Source organism: Microcaecilia unicolor, chromosome 3 (assembly GCF_901765095.1).
Source record: "Microcaecilia unicolor chromosome 3, aMicUni1.1, whole genome shotgun sequence".
Classification (NCBI taxonomy): domain Eukaryota; kingdom Metazoa; phylum Chordata; class Amphibia; order Gymnophiona; family Siphonopidae; genus Microcaecilia; species Microcaecilia unicolor.
Genome location: NC_044033.1, coordinates 437290833 through 437310368, shown reverse-complemented (window position 1 = coordinate 437310368; position 19536 = coordinate 437290833). Strand labels below are relative to the sequence as shown.

Here is a 19536-nt window from a genome sequence, read left to right as displayed (position 1 = left end):
GCCCCGGAGCTCCCGGCACAGTGTGTAGAAGGAGATCGATGACAGTGCTTCTTCGCCTTCACTCGACATCCGTCATCGAGACTCCTCGGTACCGATAAGGATGACGTGGAATCCTCAAGCCTCCTCGGGGGTCGGGGGGGCCTGCATAACTGGAGACCTCGAGACAGGTGGAGACACACTCGATGGCTCACTGCTCCCAGCGCGACTTGGTCTCTCAGCAGACATTACCTCTGATCCCAATGTCAATGCCTCCTTTGATGTCGACGCCGACACCGCCAACCTCGGTACCGATGTCGAAGGGCCAGACCGAGCCCCAAAATGTTTCTCTCGCTGGGCTTCTCGAGACACTTGAGTCCATTTCTTCATACGAAGACACAGACTACAAGCAGCTGGGCTATGGTCGGGCCCAAGGCACTGGATACACCAAGAATGAGTATTGGTACCTGAGATGGTCCGGTTGCACCGAGTACAATGTTTGAAGCCGCTGGGTGTCTTCGATGACATGGGAGGAAAAACGGCTTTGGCAAAATCAAACGACGCAATTGTGCCAAAAACAAAAGGGTACAAAAGGGGAGAACCTGACCACTCAAAAAAGAAAGAACACTTAAAATTAAAGGGAAAAATAAACTAAGCCAAAAATAAAAGAGGAAGTCTTTTTTTTTTTTAAACAAATCAAAGCAACAGTGAAACTTGCGAAAAAATGAAGACTCCTTTCCCAGGCCTCAACAAGGAGCACAGGAGGAACCTGCCGCACCTCATCGCGGAAAAAAAAAAACTGAGGAGATGCGCTCACACGGCGAGCGAGACGTTAGTCCGCACATGTGCCAGAAGACTCTGGCAAAAGTTTATTTTTTGCTCTTGCAAAACGCCGGTTCCCGGGCTGACGTGGACGTCGACCCACGTGAGAACAAGCAACTTGCTTGTCCTTGTAGAATGATTTTTCCCCTTTTAGCTCTTTTTCCCCCCTTTTTAACTTTTCTGTCCATTAATCCTTCTTTTATTTTTCAGCTACCTATCAATTTTACATCTCCTATCACCCCCTAGCCATTTCCCATCTTCTATTCCCTTCAATCTACCATCTGCTTTCAATTACATTTCTACCCTCTCTACTCACTATGCTCCTCTCACTCATCTCCTTGACACCCCCCCCATTTGCCTCTCCCACCTGGTTCCAGAATTTCCAGCCTCTTGTATCTCAGCATCTACTCTGCCTCCCCCACCCTTGTAGCCTGATATCTCCCTGTCTTTTCTCCTCCATCCCCCAGCATTTTTCTATCCCGTTTCTCTTCCCTCCTGTTCCCCCCTTTTGGTCCAACATCTCTCCCCTCCATAGACCACCATATCTCTTATCTCTGTTTCTTGTTGTCCTTCCCCTCTCTCCATCTCTTTTTCCCGCCATCCTTCCACCCCCCCCCCCCCCCATAAGCCAGCATCTCTTCCTCTCCTTCCCCGTGTCCAACATATCTCCATTTTTATTCCCTCCCATCCCGCATTTCTCCCTCCATTCCCTACACCTCAATTTCCTATATTTCTCTTCCTCTTTTCCCTCCCTGTCTCCTCTTGTCCACTATCTCTCTCCCTCCCCAGGTCCAACATCTCTCTCCCTCTATCCCACTATCAATATCTCTGTCCCAGGGCCCATCATCTATCCCTCTACTTCCATCCATCCAGCATCCCCCCCCCCCCCCAGCCCTTCTTCTTATGTCTTCCTTAAAGCATATTTTCTTCACTGTCACAGCAGTGATTCTGATACTCTGCCTGTGGCCGGCCTTTAAACTTTCCTTCTGCCACATTCTACCCAGGTAGAAATGGGAAGTTATATCAAGAGAGGCATGATGTGGCAGAGCGAAAGCTCCAGCATTGGCCGCAGGCAGCATATCAGAATCGCTGTCACAAAGATAACCCCTGTGAAGAAAAATAGGTCTTAAGGTAGACTAAGGGAAGGAGGCGGAAGGAGGGCAGAGATATTAGACTGGGGGTGAGGGAAGGGGAAGAGATACTGGAACATGGAGCTGGAGGCTCCCTGGGGCTTGGGGCCCAGAACAGCTGCCCTGTTTGCACCCCACCCCCTCCAATGCCGACCCTGTTCATGCCTGTTTTCACTTTGCTCACTCACATTTTCACCTTAACTATAGCCGATACAGTTTCATAGGCATGAGATAGTGGCTTAGGTCAACAAGTTCCTTTCCTTGCCTGTCAAATAGAAAAGGGGCAGAGTAGGCTGGGAGTTCTCAAGAATCAGGTGTCAGCCTGACCTTGCCAATAAAGAAGTCTGTTGCTGCCACCAGGACAAAGGAGGAGAAATGGTACACGACTGCACAATGACAAATAATGGCTGTGGCTGCACAAGGAAAAGGAAATGAAACAGAAGAAAAGGCAAACAGAAGGAAAATGTGCACCAGGATAATAAAAAAGGAAAAGGACACTAGTGAAGAAAAAAACAAACAAAAAAGAAAACACATCTAAAGAAAAACATTATATAGAAACAGAAAACAGAACAATTAAGGGTTCATAAAGTCTACCCAAAAAAGGAACTGCCAGTTTTTCACATGCATTCTATATAGATACATCTTTCCAAGGGGTAGAAGGGTAAAGGAATTCTCGGTATTTTGAACTTTACAAAATTTTACATGTATGGTTCATATACATTCCAAATGTATTTAAAATACTTATCTGTTGAATGCAAACCTTTGTATCTGATGGTACAAATACAGCCCCATTGTAAGAGCTCTTGAGAATTTTTAAAGAAACATCAACAGCAAAGATTAGATCAAGGACTGCTTGTAAGGCAAACAGAACTGGTTACTCAATAGAATCTATAGGCAGCAAGGTTCTCAGCCACGAGAGGTCACTACAACAACTCATCAATAAAAAAGAGGAAACTATAGAGAGAGATGAACATACTGCATGATTTCTCCATAACAGGAGATAAATGGAAAACAATTAAGCAGAAAGACCTTGGTGCTGAAGCAAGAATAAACCAAATAATACAGAGTATTTACACTTACTAACTCTGTATAAAGTACAAACAAGGCATAGCTGCTAAACAGGCCAACTTTATTGCGAGCACAGTACATTTTTCATAACAGATTAGGTTTGTGCTGATACATGTTAAGTCACTAACTGATTTGGCACGTAGATGAGACTAGGGTGGGAGAGAGATTGTTTTATATATGAATTATATGACTGCTTAATATATATTTAAGTATATACTTTATTTTTAATTTTGTAATCCAACTTGAGGATTAATGACAGGCAGAAAATCAAATTTACCATGTATTTACAAAAGTGGAAAGAACAGCAAACAACAACCAGAATGGTTAAAAAGGGAAGCAAAAGAAGCTATTAAAGCCAAAAGAACATCCTTCAAAAAATGGACAAAGGACCCGAATGAAGAAAATAAGAAGTAACATAAGCACTGACAAGTTAGATGCAAAGCACTGATAAGGCTAAAAGAGAATATAAAGAGAAACATATCAAAGAGGCAAAAACTCAGTGACAACTTTTTCAGGTACATCAGAAGCAGAAAGCCTATGAGAAAATCCATGGGATCGTTAAATCATCAAGTAGCAAAAGGGGTATATTCAGGAAGGACAAGGCCACAGTGGAGAGACTGAATGAATTCTTTGCTTCGTCTTTACAGCAGAAGATAAGAGCGTAATGTAAAAATAGCCATACTGGGTCTGACAAATGGCACATTTAGCCCAGTATCCTGTTTCCAACAGTGGCCAATCCAGGTCACAAGTACCTGGCAGACACACATATTGATTCACTTTTACTCATTCTACACCACTGTAAAAAACTGCAAGAAGACCTTAGGAAATTGGAAGACTGGACATTCAAATGGCAGATGAAATTTAATGTGGACAAATGCGAAGTGATGCACATTGGTAAGAATAATCCAAATCATAGTTACTTGATGCTAGCTACGGTCCACCTTGGGAGTCAGCACCTAAGAAAAAGATCTAGGTGTCATTGTAGACAATATGTTGAAATATTCTGCCCAGTGTGTGGAGATGGCCAAAAAAAGCAAACACAATGCTAGGAATTATTAGGAAAGGGATGGTAAACAGACCAAGAATAATGGCAACGCAACCTCACCTTGAGTACTGCGTTCAATTCTGGTCTCTATCTCAAAAAAGATATAGTAAAATTAGAAAAGGTTCAAAGAAGAATGACAAAATGATAAAGGGAATAGAACACCTCTCATATGAGGAAATGCTAAAGAGATTAAAACTCTTCAGCTTAGAAAAGAGAAGGCTCAGGGAAGAAAGTAAGTTCATAAGAATATGCCATACTCGGTCAGACCAATGGTCCATCTAGCCCAGTATCCTGCTTCCAACAGTGGCCAATCCAGGTCACAAGTACCTGGCAGAAACCTGATTAGTAGCAACATTCCATGCTACCAATCCCAGGGCAAGCAGTGGCTTCCATATGTCTGTCTCAATAGTGCTGCAGGAAGACCTCTTCTGCTGGCGGGGCCTGGGGAGGACCCCCGCCAGCTAAACCAGAGGCCCTGGCCCGAAGCCCTGCTGTGTCTGCTCCTCCCCATCCTCCAAGGGGGGTCTGTTGGGACGCAATCACCCGAGTCTCGTCAGGAGCAGGAAAGAGAGAGAGAGACCCCAGCGCCGGGCCCCCCTTGGAGGCCTGGCCCGGGGAATTTTGCCACTCCCACCCTGCCCTCTCAGCGGCCCTGACTGTTGGAAGTGGGATGCTGGATGGACCACTGGTCTGACCCAGTATGGCTATTCTTATTTTCTTATGAAGAGAATTGGGGGAAGTGTATGATGTGCAGAGGAACCTTCTCATAAGGATTTCCGGCAAGCCTGTGAACATTTGGCCCCTAAGTACCAGAGCATCTCCCCAAAACCGTTACCATTTTTGAATGGATGACAGTGCACCAAAAGTTCAAAAATTGTGCAAAATCTCTCAAGAACTATTGCAGCCTTGTCTAAAACTAACCCTGATGAGGTAGCATGGGGACCAACCAAGGAGCTCATAACCTCACATACCTCCTATGCGCAAGACCCACCAGCCAGAAATCTGCCCAACAGCTGCTATGTTCTGCAAGGGGATATTTAAAACTTCTTTCCTCTGTATGCTGTTACTTGCAGGAAAGTTATCATAGGCTCATCCGTGGGATGCTGAACCCAACATGGAAGGCTGCAGAAACTGAGCCATTGGCTAAAACTGCAGGAAAAAGGGTAATAGTAGAAATAAAGCTGGCCTACAAAGAGACTCAATCTTTCTCCATGGAGGCCCCTGAATACTATGCTTTCTTCTAATTATGGCTCTACAAGATAAGGGCGTACCCTCCTCCAAGTAAGGTGTAGGGGGTTAGTCCCCTGCGTATATAGCTGCAATATAGAGCTTATCTACCTTCTGCAATTTGTTCTACAGGCTGTGCCTTATAGCAGAGTTAACTTTAGCTCAAATTTGCTCCTTAGCAGGAACTGCTTGTGGTCGACTCAACTAATGAGCCACCTGACTAATATTGCATTAGAAACTTCTTGCCCAGAACATGTACTGAGAGCAAGATAACCTTCAGTCACTTTTGAGGTGAGGTAACAAGACTTTCGGAGCCAAGGTTCCCAAAATTGCAACATGGATGATGTAAAATGGATATTCTTGGAGTGACCTAAGTCAGGATGTTTGGAACAGAACAAAATGTTTAACATCTCTAGAGAAGGCCTCTGGTCCAAGGGGTATAAAGAAAGTACCTACATCTGAGCTGACTAGTTTCAGTGCTATTGCAGCTCATATCCTTGGCTGGGCTTCTCCACCTGACTCTGTACTGTGGCACCACTTCAGAGTTCCTCTGCCAGCCTGACTCTGTCACACCTGCAACCTCACCAAGGGGGAGGGAGAAGATATTCATCTTCAATAACAGGTTGTATGCAGCTCTGTTATTGTAGTGGGTAATTTAGGAGGCATAATTTAGGCCTGTAGGGAAAGTTGTTGTTTACTCTGTAGATAAGTATTCTCAAAATAAAATAGAGGTTTATTGTGTTTCTCTGGGCATCCTAGCTTGTTCAGCGCATAAGTCTCACATTCTAATTTCACTATTTTATCTTTTGCTGCTACTTACTTTTAAATAAATTAACTTTAATTTTTATAGTTATTGGCCTGTTTCATTGCTTGCCAGTATTGTTCAGGAGCTACAACTTACATCCACTCATAGGGGAATGTAAAGAAAAAAAACAATAAATTCAGAGTGCTAACCAAAACAAAATTCCATTACACACTTTTACATTCCTCACTGCTTGTTCTCCAGTAGGAGGCAGTAGCACTGTAATCTGCTCCTATTATAAAGGAATCATGAAGACCCTTGGAGTTGACACCCTTAAGGTTAGAATTAGGCATCTTAGCCCAAATTGATCCTAATAGGAGGCCCACTGATTTGCCCAAGATCACCAGGAAAGAAGTAGGATGGAAGCACATGGGATGTAGGTAACTGCTCTGACCACCAGACCACTCCTGCCTTTCAATATCCAGTTATCAAGAGAAATAAGAAGTACTGGGTGGTTAGGGGGGGCGGTGCTAAGACCAACCAGGATTATAGGACTACTGACTTTCATGGCCCTTCTGAGAACTACCCAGAGTTCTATCCACTGAAATAAGGGATACCAGCCCTGTCCCCACTGAGGCACTGTTCCCTTCTGCAGAGACAACTTCCCCCAAAGTTGGCCCCAGATAGTACAGCGCTCCAGTTCTCCAACCATGACAGTCATCATGTAGTTCCTTCCCTGTAAAAACAACAGTGGGTCTAAAGGTGCTGCTAGAACAGGATCTCCTTGAAGCTTCGATAAAAGAGGCAAGCCAGTTCCTAGCTGGGTGTGGTGAGACCACCAATATACATATGAGGTCACTTGCTAAATATTAACCCATAAGACAACTGAAGCTGTGCAGACCTTGCTATTCCCGAAAGTAAATATGTAGTCTCTATGAACTTCTCTATATGTTTGTCAGGAGGAGGAAAGGGTTGACAAAGAGCCCTCAGTAACTTTAGTGCAAGCTGACAAAAAAAAGGCTTGGAAATCAGGAGAGGGTAGAGAGAAATCCCATACCTTTAATGGTAGAGGCCCAGCAGGACCTCTACCAGACCACCTGCGAATAATTTGCCAGCTGCAGCCTTTTTTATATCAGTCAAATTTGATAAAAATAGTTCATGCATTTGTGACAAACAGGTTGCTGTAACTCACTGCTCCAGGGCCTGGCAAAGACTAGTCTTAAAAGACTTCTATTAGTTCAAAATACAGCAGCACACCTGATAATTAATGGAAAAATATCAGATCACATTACTCCAATTTTGAAAGACTTACACTGGCTGCCTATTTCTGCCAGGATTACTTTTAAATTGTTGTGTTTGGTCTTTAAGGCCTTCTGCATCAGTGTACCAATATATCTTTCCAATAGGTTGGTTAAACAAGAACATTTTTTCTTCTGCACTCTTCACAGCACTGCCTGTTGCAGCTTTTGTCTTTGAAAACAGCGAGATTGACATCTACAAGAAATAGGACTTTTTGCTATATGGGACCAACCTTATGGAACTCCTGGTCTGATGCTCTCGGCAGGTTAACTAGCAATCTTGGATTCTGCAAGGTTTTAAAAACCTGGATTGAAAATGGTTTTTAATTTGACTTATATTCTGTTCTGTTTAATTATAAATTTGTATAATGTTTGATGGCTTGTCATTTTTATTTAAACCGTTTTAAAACATGAATGTGCTAAGCAGTATAATCAAACTAATAAACCCAATCCAAGCTCAATCAAATCCGAGGTACCCAGACCAATCCCTGAGAGGTTCCCATGGTTGGGGACTAAGGTTGTAATTTACACCCCAGAAAGTCAGGCTTGTACTGAAGAATCCTGATGCACCAGAACAAACTGCACCATCTCCTGGAGGCAGAGAAAAAATAATAGCAAGTTCCAGGGCTGCACCACTACTTATTCCACTGAAAGCCATGTGTCTTTGCCTTCATCTGCTTGTTGGGTAACATAGCACCTTGTCTAGACTGGAGTATCAGGATGATCAGAAAAGTCTGTATGTGGGATATTCTGATTCAGATTTCTGCAAGGATAAAGAAAGCTTGGAACAAGAAGCTGCAGACTCTACATGAGGAACAGGGGTGGGGAAGAAAGTATATAGCAGATTGTTAAGGGTTCAGAGTCAGAATAATGCTACAGAAATTGATATGGCTGGATACCTCATGAGGCTGACTAAAAGGAACTATTAATGGAACAGGGCAGCAAGGGCTGTGGGAGGTGGGTATTTGGCTAGCAGCTCAATAAAAAAAAAAGTGCTATAAAAGGACTTTAGAACACATTATTGGTTTGGTATAGAAGTGTTTTTTGACCATATTTAATATGCAAAATGGGATTGGTTGGTTTCAGAGATCCAATCCACAATAATACTTGTACGTCTTCCCCGTGATCAAAAGCCCCGCGCTGTTCCAAACAGCGCCCTAAAAATAGCGCCGGGACAGCGCAGGGCTTTTCTGCATCGATGATCAAAGATAATGCATGCAAATCTAAGCAGCGCTATTATCTTTGATTATCATGTTTGAGTGCGGGAGAATTGCGCCTGAGCATGCGCTCAGCACAATCCTCCCGCACTTGTTTGACAAGTCTGGGCTGTCAAAAGCCCAAACCTGTCAAACAGCCTGCCGAGGCCCGAACAACGAGGGCTGGAGCTCCGGTGTGTCTCCAGCCCCCCCCCCCCCTCAAACCCCCAGAAAATGTCGTGGCCAAACCCTCTCCCACCTCCCACCCAGTGATGGGGGGGGGGGGGGGGCTGGAGGTCCGGTGGGTCTCTAGCCCCCCCAAACCCCCAGAAACCGTTGAGTGGCCGCCTCCGGCCGAAGGTTCTCCCACCCTCCCATCCATCGACTGGGGGGTTGGGGGCTGGATGCAATGGGCGGTGCTGGGCGTCGCCATTTTGCATCGGCATGGACTGGAAGAGGAGGGAGGCAGGCATGCTGCGTCCCTCCTCCAACGAAAGATAGGGGGGCCTGGAGGGGGGCCAAGAGGGGGTGTTGTCACCACGGACCACCAGGTATTCGAAGTAGAACGCTGGGGGGGGGGGAGGAGTTGGGGTGGGCTGGAGGTCCACCGGGCCTCCAGCCCCCAACCCCCCAGTCGATGGATGGGAGGGTGGGAGAACCTTTGGCCAGAGGCGGCCACTCAACGGTTTCTGGGGGTTTGGGGGGCTGGAGACCCACCGGACCTCCAGCCCCCCCCCCCCTCGCTGGGTGGGAGAGCCTTTGGCCAGAAGCGGCCACTTCTCGATTTCTGGGGGTTTGGGGGGGGCTTGAGACCCACTGGATCTCCAGCCCTCCCTGAACATGGAGGGAGTGGGATCGTCGGGGGGGCACACCGGACCTCCAGCCCCCTGATCGCGTTTGCTTTGGGGGGGGGGGGAGAACGGGGGCCTGCCAGCATGCAACTGCATGCTGGACAGGGCTCACCATTCCTCCCCAATGATCTGCAAAATCTAACGCCAGCTCGGAGCTGGCGTTGATTTTGCCGCACCCAGCAACCCAATCTTTCGCGCGCTGGACGCTGATCATTGGGGATGAATGCGTTAAGCGCTGATTAGCATGCATTTGCAAGCTAATTGCGCTAGAAGCCCTGTTTAGCATGCATTTGCATGGTACTTGCGCTAAGAGCCCTCAAGTGCGTTATTTCAGGCGCTTGAGGGCTCTGATCATGGGTCGGCAGCAAACTCTGGCGCTAGTATGGCGTTAACAGCCTCTAGCACCGGAGTTTGCTTTTGATCATGAGGGCCTCAAGGAGACAGAGATGAAGATGGGGGGGGGGGGAGGATCCCCTTTTATCAATCTTTTCAACTAAAACACTGTTACTATCCTAGAAAATTAGAGTGTCCCAATGAGGGTCGCACCACCAATTGGAGATCTGATTGTATAAAAGATTTAAGGTTTACTTTCCAGATTGATCAGGACTTTGGTAAGAGCCAAAGCAGGAACAACTTCATGTGGTGGCCTGGTCTCCCCAGACAACAGCCAATGGAGGAGGATGTATCAGTGAATCCAAAAGTGTTCCTTTTCAGTGGCTCATAGGCAAAATGCAGTATATAAGAAGATCGTATCTTGAATTTATGTGACACCAAATAAATTATTCAAAAGGGGCTCAAGACTCATCTAATTATAGAAGATGTGTAAGGCGAATGGGTACGTTTTTCCATATGTGGTGGGAATGTGATGCATCTCAAATACTGGAGGACAGAGCTTAAAATATAGTGAAGTTTGCAGTGGTTCAGTTTCCACTGGAGTGAAAGTTTGTCTTCTAGGTCCTTTTGCTGAGAAGGGGCCTCTAGTAATCACAGGAGCCTGGTGACTGCTAGAGGCCCCTTGAGTATTGCATTTAGTTCTGGTCGCAGTATCTCAAGAAAGATATAGCGGAATTAGAAAAGGTTCAAAGAAGGGCAACCAAAATGATAAAGGGGATGGAATTCCTCTTGTATGAGGAAAGGCTAAAGGCTCTTCAGACTGGAAAAGAGACGGATGAGGGGAGATATGACTGAGGGCTACAAAATCCTGAGTGGTGTAGAACGAATAGAAGTAAATGAATTTTTTACTCATTCCGAAAGAACAAAGACTAGGGAACAACTGAGGAAGTTACATGGAAATACTTTTAAAACAAATAGAAGGAAATATTTTTTTCACTCAACGAATAGTTAAGCTCTGGAACTCTTTACTGGAGGATGTGGTAACAGTAGTTAGCGTATCTAGGTTTAAAAAAAAGGTTTGGACAAATTCCTGGAGGAAAAGTCCATAGTCTGCTACTGAGGCAGACATGGGAAGCAACTGCTTTGCCTGGGATTTGTAGTATGGAGTGTTGCCACAATTTGAGTTTTTGCCCGGTACTTGTGACTTGGCTTGGCCACTGTTTGGAAAACAGGATACTGGGCTAGATGGACCATTGGTCTGACCCAGTATGGCTACTCTTTGTTCTTATGATCCATTTGCCACTAGCAGTTTGCTTGGTGGTGCCTAGGAAATGAAGAGAGGATAAAAGACATTCTGATGTGGGATGAGTCCTTAAAGTGCAGGACATGATAGGCTGGAAAAGCTGTCTCTGAAAGATTTTTGGAATATTTGGGCCCCTATCTGGCAGGGCTCTAGTAAGAGTGGTGAAAAAATAGATTTACAAGCACAAAAAATATTGCATCAATGTTTGGTATTGAGTATTGCTGTTTAGTTTGTACTAATCTGTAAAAGGACATACATCGAATATAGTGTAATGGGGAGTACACAAATCCCGAAAGAGGGATGAGAAGCTGGTGCAACTGGGATGGGGTTAGTTATACCGTTTATGGAGACTCAGAGCTATTCTGGATGTATTTGTACTGTAATTATGCACAGTTGATTTATTAAAAATTAACCTTGAAATATATAAAAGCCTTACCAGGCCAGTGATGTTTGGATTTGCTCCTTTTGCAAGAAGCAGCTCAGCAACATCTGTCGAGCCCTTATATGATGCCCACATTAGGGCGGTCCATCCTCCCTGAAAAAAAAGAATACAGAGCAAGATCAAAATCTCACTGCACAGACTGCAAGAAGAATTGCATTATTATCCACATTTTGCATTATGTTTGACTGGTCACGCACCTTTTTTCGATTATATTATACTTGACTGGTCACATTATATTTGACTTGTCACACCTTTTTAAAGAAAATTTTGGTGTTAATAAATGTAAGTCTTTTCCAGCAAAAGAATTTCTTGAACATTACTTCATACAACGTTATAAGTGCAACAAAATGGAATGAGGAAAGGGTATTTGTTAGAGCTTGTCATTAGCTAGGCATCTAAGATTTGCTCTCATAGAAATAAGCCAAAACTCAAACCCTGAAAATAAAATTACTCTTTACTCCAAATACTTATCCCAAGAAACAGCTATCTTCACCAATGAAAATGGTTGCTGGCAAGGAAACTGAAACCTCCCTTACCATAATAAAGAAGATGCAATTGCTAAAGATACTAATGACAGGGAATCACTGTGCAACTTTAAAAAGATTAAAATGGCAGCAATTTTCCTTAAAGCATCAGGAGAAATTAGGTCTTACCAGATCATTTTCTTTCCATTAGTGCTTCCCACCATTCCAGAACCTGTGGGATAGTTGTGTCCATCAACTGAGCTGAGACATCTCTCTCTTGGCATCCAGTCCAGCTCCTCAGCATTTATGTAGACAAGCAGTATGGAGAAACTCAGAACAAACATAACAACCTTAACCTAACCTAATACTAACCTGACAAGCAAATGTGTGGACCTCTCTCATCTCTGGACAACTTGTAGAAACAAGAGATATGCAGAAACACCATGCAAGGTGAAAGTCGTTAATTGACTCATTACTTCCCACCAACTAAATTCTATTCTATTCAATTCAATGTGGAAACTTAAACGAATAAAACCTTTCTTCCCGAGGGAAATCTTTCAAAACCATAATACAATCAATGGCCCAAAGCCATGAAGATTACTGGAACGTAATCTATACGGGATGTAAAGAACAACTCGCAAAAAAACTCCAGACCGCCCAAAACACAGCTGCCAGGCTGATATTTGGTAAATCACGCTTCGAAAGTGCTAAACCCCTCCGAGAAAAGCTGCATTGGCTCCCAATCAAAGAACGTATTATCTTCAAAATATGCACCTTTGTCCACAAAATTATCTACATGTAGTCCTAGGATACATGATAGACCTCATAGATCAACCAACCAGAAACAGAATCAGATCATCACGATCATACCTAAACTTACACTACCTAAATTGCAAAGGACTTAAATACAAAACAACTTACGCATCCAGCTTCTCCCACGTAAGCGCACAAATATGGAATGGACTCCCAAAAGCTGTAAAAAAGCGAATGCTACATACCTGTAGAAGGTATTCTCCGAGGACAGCAGGCTGATTGTTCTCACTGATGGGTGACGTCCAAGGCAGCCCCTCCAATCGGAAACTTCTCTAGCAAAGTCCTTTGCTAGTCCTCGCGCGCACCGCGCATGCGCGGCCGTCTTCCCGCCCGAAACCGGCTCGAGCCGGCCAGTCCAGTATGTAGCAAGACAATACACTTCAAGGGAAGACACAACTCCAAAGGGGAGGCGGGCGGGTTTGTGAGAACAATCAGCCTGCTGTCCTCGGAGAATACCTTCTACAGGTATGTAGCATTCGCTTTCTCCGAGGACAAGCAGGCTGCTTGTTCTCACTGATGGGGTATCCCTAGCCCCCAGGCTCACTCAAAACAACAACCATGGTCAATTGGGCCTCGCAACGGCGAGGACATAACTGAGATTGACCTAAAAAATTTACCAACTAACTGAGAGTGCAGCCTGGAACAGAACAAACAGGGCCCTCGGGGGGTGGAGTTGGATCCTAAAGCCCAAACAGGTTCTGAAGAACTGACTGCCCGAACCGACTGTCGCGTCGGGTATCCTGCTGCAGGCAGTAATGAGATGTGAATGTGTGGACAGATGACCACGTCGCAGCTTTGCAAATTTCTTCAATAGAGGCTGACTTCAAGTGGGCTACCGACGCAACCATGGCTCTAACATTATGAGCCGTGACATGACCCTCAAGAGCCAGCCCCGCCTGGGCGTAAGTGAAGGAAATGCAATCTGCTAGCCAATTGGATATGGTGCGTTTCCCTACAGCCACTCCCCTCCTATTGGGATCAAAAGAAACAAACAATTGGGCGGACTGTCTGTGGGGCTGTGTCCGCTCCAGATAGAAGGCCAATGCTCTCTTGCAGTCCAATGTGTGCAGCTGACGTTCAGCAGGGCAGGAATGAGGACGGGGAAAGAATGTTGGCAAGACAATTGACTGGTTCAGATGGAACTCCGACACGACCTTTGGCAAGAACTTAGGGTGAGTGCGGAGGACTACTCTGTTATGATGAAATTTGGTGTAAGGGGCCTGGGCTACCAGGGCCTGAAGCTCACTGACTCTACGAGCTGAAGTAACTGCCACCAAGAAAATGACCTTCCAGGTCAAGTACTTCAGATGGCAGGAGTTCAGTGGCTCAAAAGGAGGTTTCATCAGCTGGGTGAGAACGACATTGAGATCCCATGACACTGTAGGAGGCTTGACAGGGGGCTTTGACAAAAGCAAACCTCTCATGAAGCGAACAACTAAAGGCTGTCCAGAGATCGGCTTACCTTCCACATGGTAATGGTATGCACTGATTGCGCTAAGGTGAACTCTTACAGAGTTGGTCTTGAGACCAGACTCAGACAAGTGCAGAAGGTATTCAAGCAGGGTCTGTGTAGGACAAGAGCGAGGAGCTAGGGCCTTGCTGTCACACCAGACGGCAAACCTCCTCCATAGAAAGAAGTAACTCCTCTTAGTAGAATCTTTCCTGGAAGCAAGCAAGACGCGGGAGACACCCTCTGACAGACCCAAAGAGGCAAAGTCTACGCTCTCAACATCCAGGCCGTGAGAGCCAGGGACCGGAGGCTGGGATGCAGAAGAGCCCCTTCGTCCTGCGTGATGAGGGTCGGAAAACACTCCAATCTCCACGGTTCTTCGGAGGATAACTCCAGAAGAAGAGGGAACCAGATCTGACGCGGCCAAAAAGGAGCAATCAGAATCATGGTGCCTCGGTCTTGCTTGAGTTTCAACAAAGTCTTCCCCACCAGAGGAATGGGAGGATAAGCATACAGCAGGCCCTCCCCCCAGTCCAGGAGGAAGGCATCCGATGCCAGTCTGCCGTGGGCCTGAAGCCTGGAACAGAACTGAGGGACTTTGTGGTTGGCTCGAGATGCGAAGAGATCCACCAAGGGGGTGCCCCACACTTGGAAGATCTGGCGCACCACTCGGGAATTGAGCGACCACTCGTGAGGTTGCATAATCCTGCTCAGTCTGTCGGCCAGACTGTTGTTTACGCCTGCCAGATATGTGGCTTGGAGCACCATGCCGAGACGGCGAGCCCAGAGCCACATGCTGACGGCTTCCTGACACAGGGGGCGAGATCCGGTGCCCCCCTGCTTGTTGACATAGTACATGGCAACCTGGTTGTCTGTCTGAATTTGGATAATTTGGTGGGACAGCCGATCTCTGAAAGCCTTCAGAGCGTTCCAGATCGCTCGCAACTCCAGGAGATTGATCTGTAGACCGCGTTCCTGGAGGGACCAGCTTCCTTGGGTGTGAAGCCCATCGACATGAGCTCCCCATCCCAGGAGAGACGCATCCGTGGTCAGCACTTTTTGTGGCTGAGGAATTTGGAAGGGACGTCCCAGAGTCAGATTGGACCAAATCGTCCACCAATACAGGGATTTGAGAAAACTCGTGGACAGGTGGATTACGTCTTCTAGATCCCCAGCAGCCTGAAACCACTGGGAAGCTAGGGTCCATTGAGCAGATCTCATGTGAAGGCGGGCCATGGGAGTCACATGAACTGTGGAGGCCATGTGGCCCAGCAATCTCAACATCTGCCGAGCTGTGATCTGCTGGGACGCTCGCACCCGCGAGACGAGGGAGAACAAGTTGTTGGCTCTCGCTTCTGGGAGATAGGCGCGAGCCGTCCGAGAATCCAGCAGAGCTCCTATGAATTCGAGTCTCTGTGATGGGAGAAGATGGGACTTTGGGTAATTTATCACAAACCCCAGTAGCTCCAAGAGGCGAATAGTCATCTGCATGGACTGCAGGGCTCCTGCCTCGGACGTGTTCTTCACCAACCAATCGTCGAGATATGGGAACACGTGTACCCCCAGCCTGCGAAGTGCCGCTGCTACTACAGCCAGGCACTTTGTGAACACCCTGGGCGCAGAGGCGAGCCCAAAGGGTAGCACACAGTACTGGAAGTGACGTGTGCCCAGCTGAAATCGCAGATACTGTCTGTGAGCTGGCAGTATCGGGATGTGTGTGTAGGCATCCTTCAAGTCCAGAGAGCATAGCCAATCGTTTTCCTGAATCATGGGAAGTAGGGTGCCCAGGGAAAGCATCCTGAACTTTTCTTTGACCAGATATTTGTTCAGGGCCCTTAGGTCTAGGATGGGACGCATCCCCCCTGTTTTCTTTTCCACAAGGAAGTACCTGGAATAGAATCCCAGCCCTTCTTGCCCGGATGGCACGGGCTCGACCGCATTGGCGCTGAGAAGGGCGGAGAGTTCCTCTGCAAGTACCTGCTTGTGCTGGAAGCTGTAAGATTGAGCTCCCGGTGGACAATTTGGAGGTTTTGAAGCCAAATTGAGGGTGTATCCTTGCCGGACTATTTGCAGAACCCACTGATCGGAGGTTATGAGAGGCCACCTTTGGTGAAAAGCTTTCAACCTCCCCCCGACCGGCAGGTCGCCCGGCACTGATACTTGGATGTCGGCTATGCTCTGCTGGAGCCAGTCAAAAGCTCGCCCCTTGCTTTTGCTGGGGAGCCGCGGGGCCTTGCTGAGGCGCACGCTGCTGACGAGAGCGAGCGCGCTGGGGCTTAGCCTGGGCCGCAGGCTGTCGAGAAGGGGGATTGTACCTACGCTTGCCAGAAGAGTAGGGAACAGTCCTCCTTCCCCCAAAAAATCTTCTACCTGTAGAGGTAGAGGCTGAAGGCTGCCGGCGGGAGAACTTGTCGAATGCGGTGTCCCGCTGGTGGAGATGCTCTACCACCTGCTCGACCTTCTCTCCAAAAATATTGTCCGCACGGCAAGGCGAGTCCGCAATCCGCTGCTGGAGTCTATTCTCCAGGTCGGAGGCACGCAGCCATGAGAGCCTGCGCATCACCACACCTTGAGCAGCGGCCCTGGACGCAACATCAAAGGTGTCATACACCCCTCTGGCCAGGAATTTTCTGCACGCCTTCAGCTGCCTGACCACCTCCTGAAAAGGCTTGGCTTGCTCAGGGGGAAGAGCATCAACCAAGCCCGCCAACTGCCGCACATTGTTCCGCATGTGTATGCTCGTGTAGAGCTGGTAAGACTGGATTTTGGCCACGAGCATAGAAGAATGGTAGGCCTTCCTCCCAAAGGAGTCTAAGGTTCTAGAGTCTTTGCCCGGGGGCGCCGAAGCATGCTCCCTAGAACTCTTAGCCTTCTTTAGGGCCAAATCCACAACTCCAGAGTCATGAGGCAACTGGGTGCGCATCAGCTCTGGGTCCCCATGGATCCGGTACTGGGACTCGATCTTCTTGGGAATGTGGGGATTACTTAGTGGCTTGGTCCAGTTCGCAAGCAATGTCTTTTTTAGGACATGGTGCAAGGGAACAGTGGACGCTTCCTTAGGTGGAGAAGGATAGTCCAGGAGCTCAAACATTTCAGCCCTGGGCTCGTCCTCCACAACCACCGGGAAGGGGATGGCCGTAGACATCTCCCGGACAAAGGAAGCAAAAGACAGACTCTCAGGAGGAGAAAGCTGTCTTTCAGGAGAGGGAGTGGGATCAGAAGGAAGACCCTCAGACTCCTCGTCAGAGAAATATCTGGGGTCTTCCTCTTCCTCCCACGAGGCCTCACCCTCGGTGTCAGACACAAGTTCACGAACCTGTGTCTGCAACCTCGCCCGGCTCGACTCGGTGGAGCCACGTCCACGATGGGGGCGTCGAGAGGTAGACTCCCTCGCCCGCATCGGCGAAGCTCCCTCCGCCGACGTAGTCGGGGAGCCCTCCTGGGAGGTGGCCGCAGTCGGCACCGCACGCGGTACCGACGTCGGGGACCTCACCCCAGGCGATGGGCCAGCCGGCGCCACGCTCGACGGTACCGGAGGCGCAAGCACCGCCGGTACCGGAGGGGAAGGGCACAACAGCTCTCCCAGAATCTCTGGGAGAACGGCCCGGAGGCTCTCGTTCAGAGCGGCTGCAGAGAAAGGCAAAGAGGTCGATGCAGGCGTCGACGTCAGAACCTGTTCCGGGCGAGGAGGCTGTTCCGGGCTGTCCAGAGTGGAGCGCATCGACACCTCCTGAACAGAGGGTGAGCGGTCCTCTCGGTGCCGATGCCTGCTGGGTGCCGACTCCCTCGGCGACCCAGAGCTCTCGGTGCCGACGCGGGGAGGCGACCGGTGTCGATGCTTCTTCGACTTCTTCCGAAGCATGTCACCGGAGCTCCCCGGCACCGACGAGGAGGACGTAGAATCCAGCCGTCGCTTCCTCGGGGCCGAGGCCGAAGGAGGTCGGTCTCGGGGGGGCTGTACCGCAGGAGCCCTCAGGGTAGGAGGAGACCCACCCGAAGGCTCACCGCCACCAGCAGGGGAATGGACAGCCCTCACCTGCACTCCTGACGATGCACCACCGTCCGACGACATCAGCAGACGAGGTCCCGGTACCACCGACGTCGATGCAGTCGCCCGATACCTTGGCGCCGATGCAGAGGCCCGATGCCTCGATGCACTCGATGCAGTGGTGGCCGAGGAAGATGGTCTGGACGCTGACGACGTCGATGCACTCGAAGATCCCGGTGCCGATGCCGACGAAGAGCCCGAGAACAACACGTTCCACTGGGCTAATCTCACTACCTGAGTCCGCCTTTGAAGCAGGGAACACAGACTACAGTTCTGAGGGCGTTGCTCGGCCCCCAGACACTGAAGACACGACGAGTGTCGATCAGTGAGCGAGATTATCCGGGCGCACTGGGTGCACTTCTTGAAGCCGCTGGAAGGCTTCGATGTCATGGGCGGAAAAATCACGCCGGTGAAGTCAAAATCCGAAATGACGGAAAAAGAGCACCAAAAATTTTTAAGGGAGAAAATCTCGACCGAGGCCGAAAAGAGGCCTACCCCGACGACGAAAGAAAACTTATCGGGGCAAAAAGCTGGAAGTACGGGAAGGGGTTGACACGAAACCCGGGGGGGTTCCGGAGCACTTCCCGACACTTTTAAGACTTTTCCGAAGAAAAAAAAACACGTCAAAAATAAATTTGGACGCGCGAGGTCGACTTTCCGGGGCTCGACACGGCGAAACACGACCGTACCGAGTGCGGCCAAAAGAAGACTGGCCGGCTCGAGCCGGTTTCGGGCGGGAAGACGGCCGCGCATGCGCGGTGCGCGCGGGCGCGCGAGGACTAGCAAAGGACTTTGCTAGAGAAGTTTCCGATTGGAGGGGCTGCCGTGGACGTCACCCATCAGTGAGAACAAGCAGCCTGCTTGTCCTCGGAGAACAATCCATAACCATTTAAACTTCAGAAAAATCACTAAAAACCAACCTCTTCAAAAAGGCTTACCCCACTGATTCTGCATAAATCCCCACACCCAGCAACACAGCACAACTAATGATCGTACAGGACATTCCCTTCGACCTTCACGGTGCCTGACAAACATCTATCTCAATCGACCACAATACAATCGTGTATTTGTTATCAACCGACTGGCGAACGCCTTTACGGTACTATGTAAGCCACATTGAGCCTGCAAATAGGTGGGAAAATGTGGGGCACAAATGTAACAAATAAATAAAAAAAATAAAATAAATATGTCAGAAATCTAGGGTGGGCCTCTGGAATAGTGGGAAGCACTAATGGAAAGAAAATGGTCAGGTAAGACCTAATATCTCCTTCCATTACGTAGCTTCCCACTATTCCAGAACCTATGGGATGTTCAAAAGCAATCCCTAT

The 19536-nt window shown here is 48.1% G+C and overlaps 1 protein-coding gene across 1 annotated transcript in view; it reads right to left on the bottom strand.

Annotated features, from left to right (window-relative positions):
* KIDINS220 (kinase D interacting substrate 220) overlaps positions 1-19536 on the bottom strand; it is a 386704-nt gene that overhangs the window by 283080 nt on the left and 84088 nt on the right. The window contains exon 5 of the mRNA XM_030198900.1: positions 11428-11526. Within this exon, the coding sequence (XP_030054760.1) occupies positions 11428-11526 (99 nt within the window). The remainder of the gene's footprint in view (positions 1-11427; positions 11527-19536) is intronic.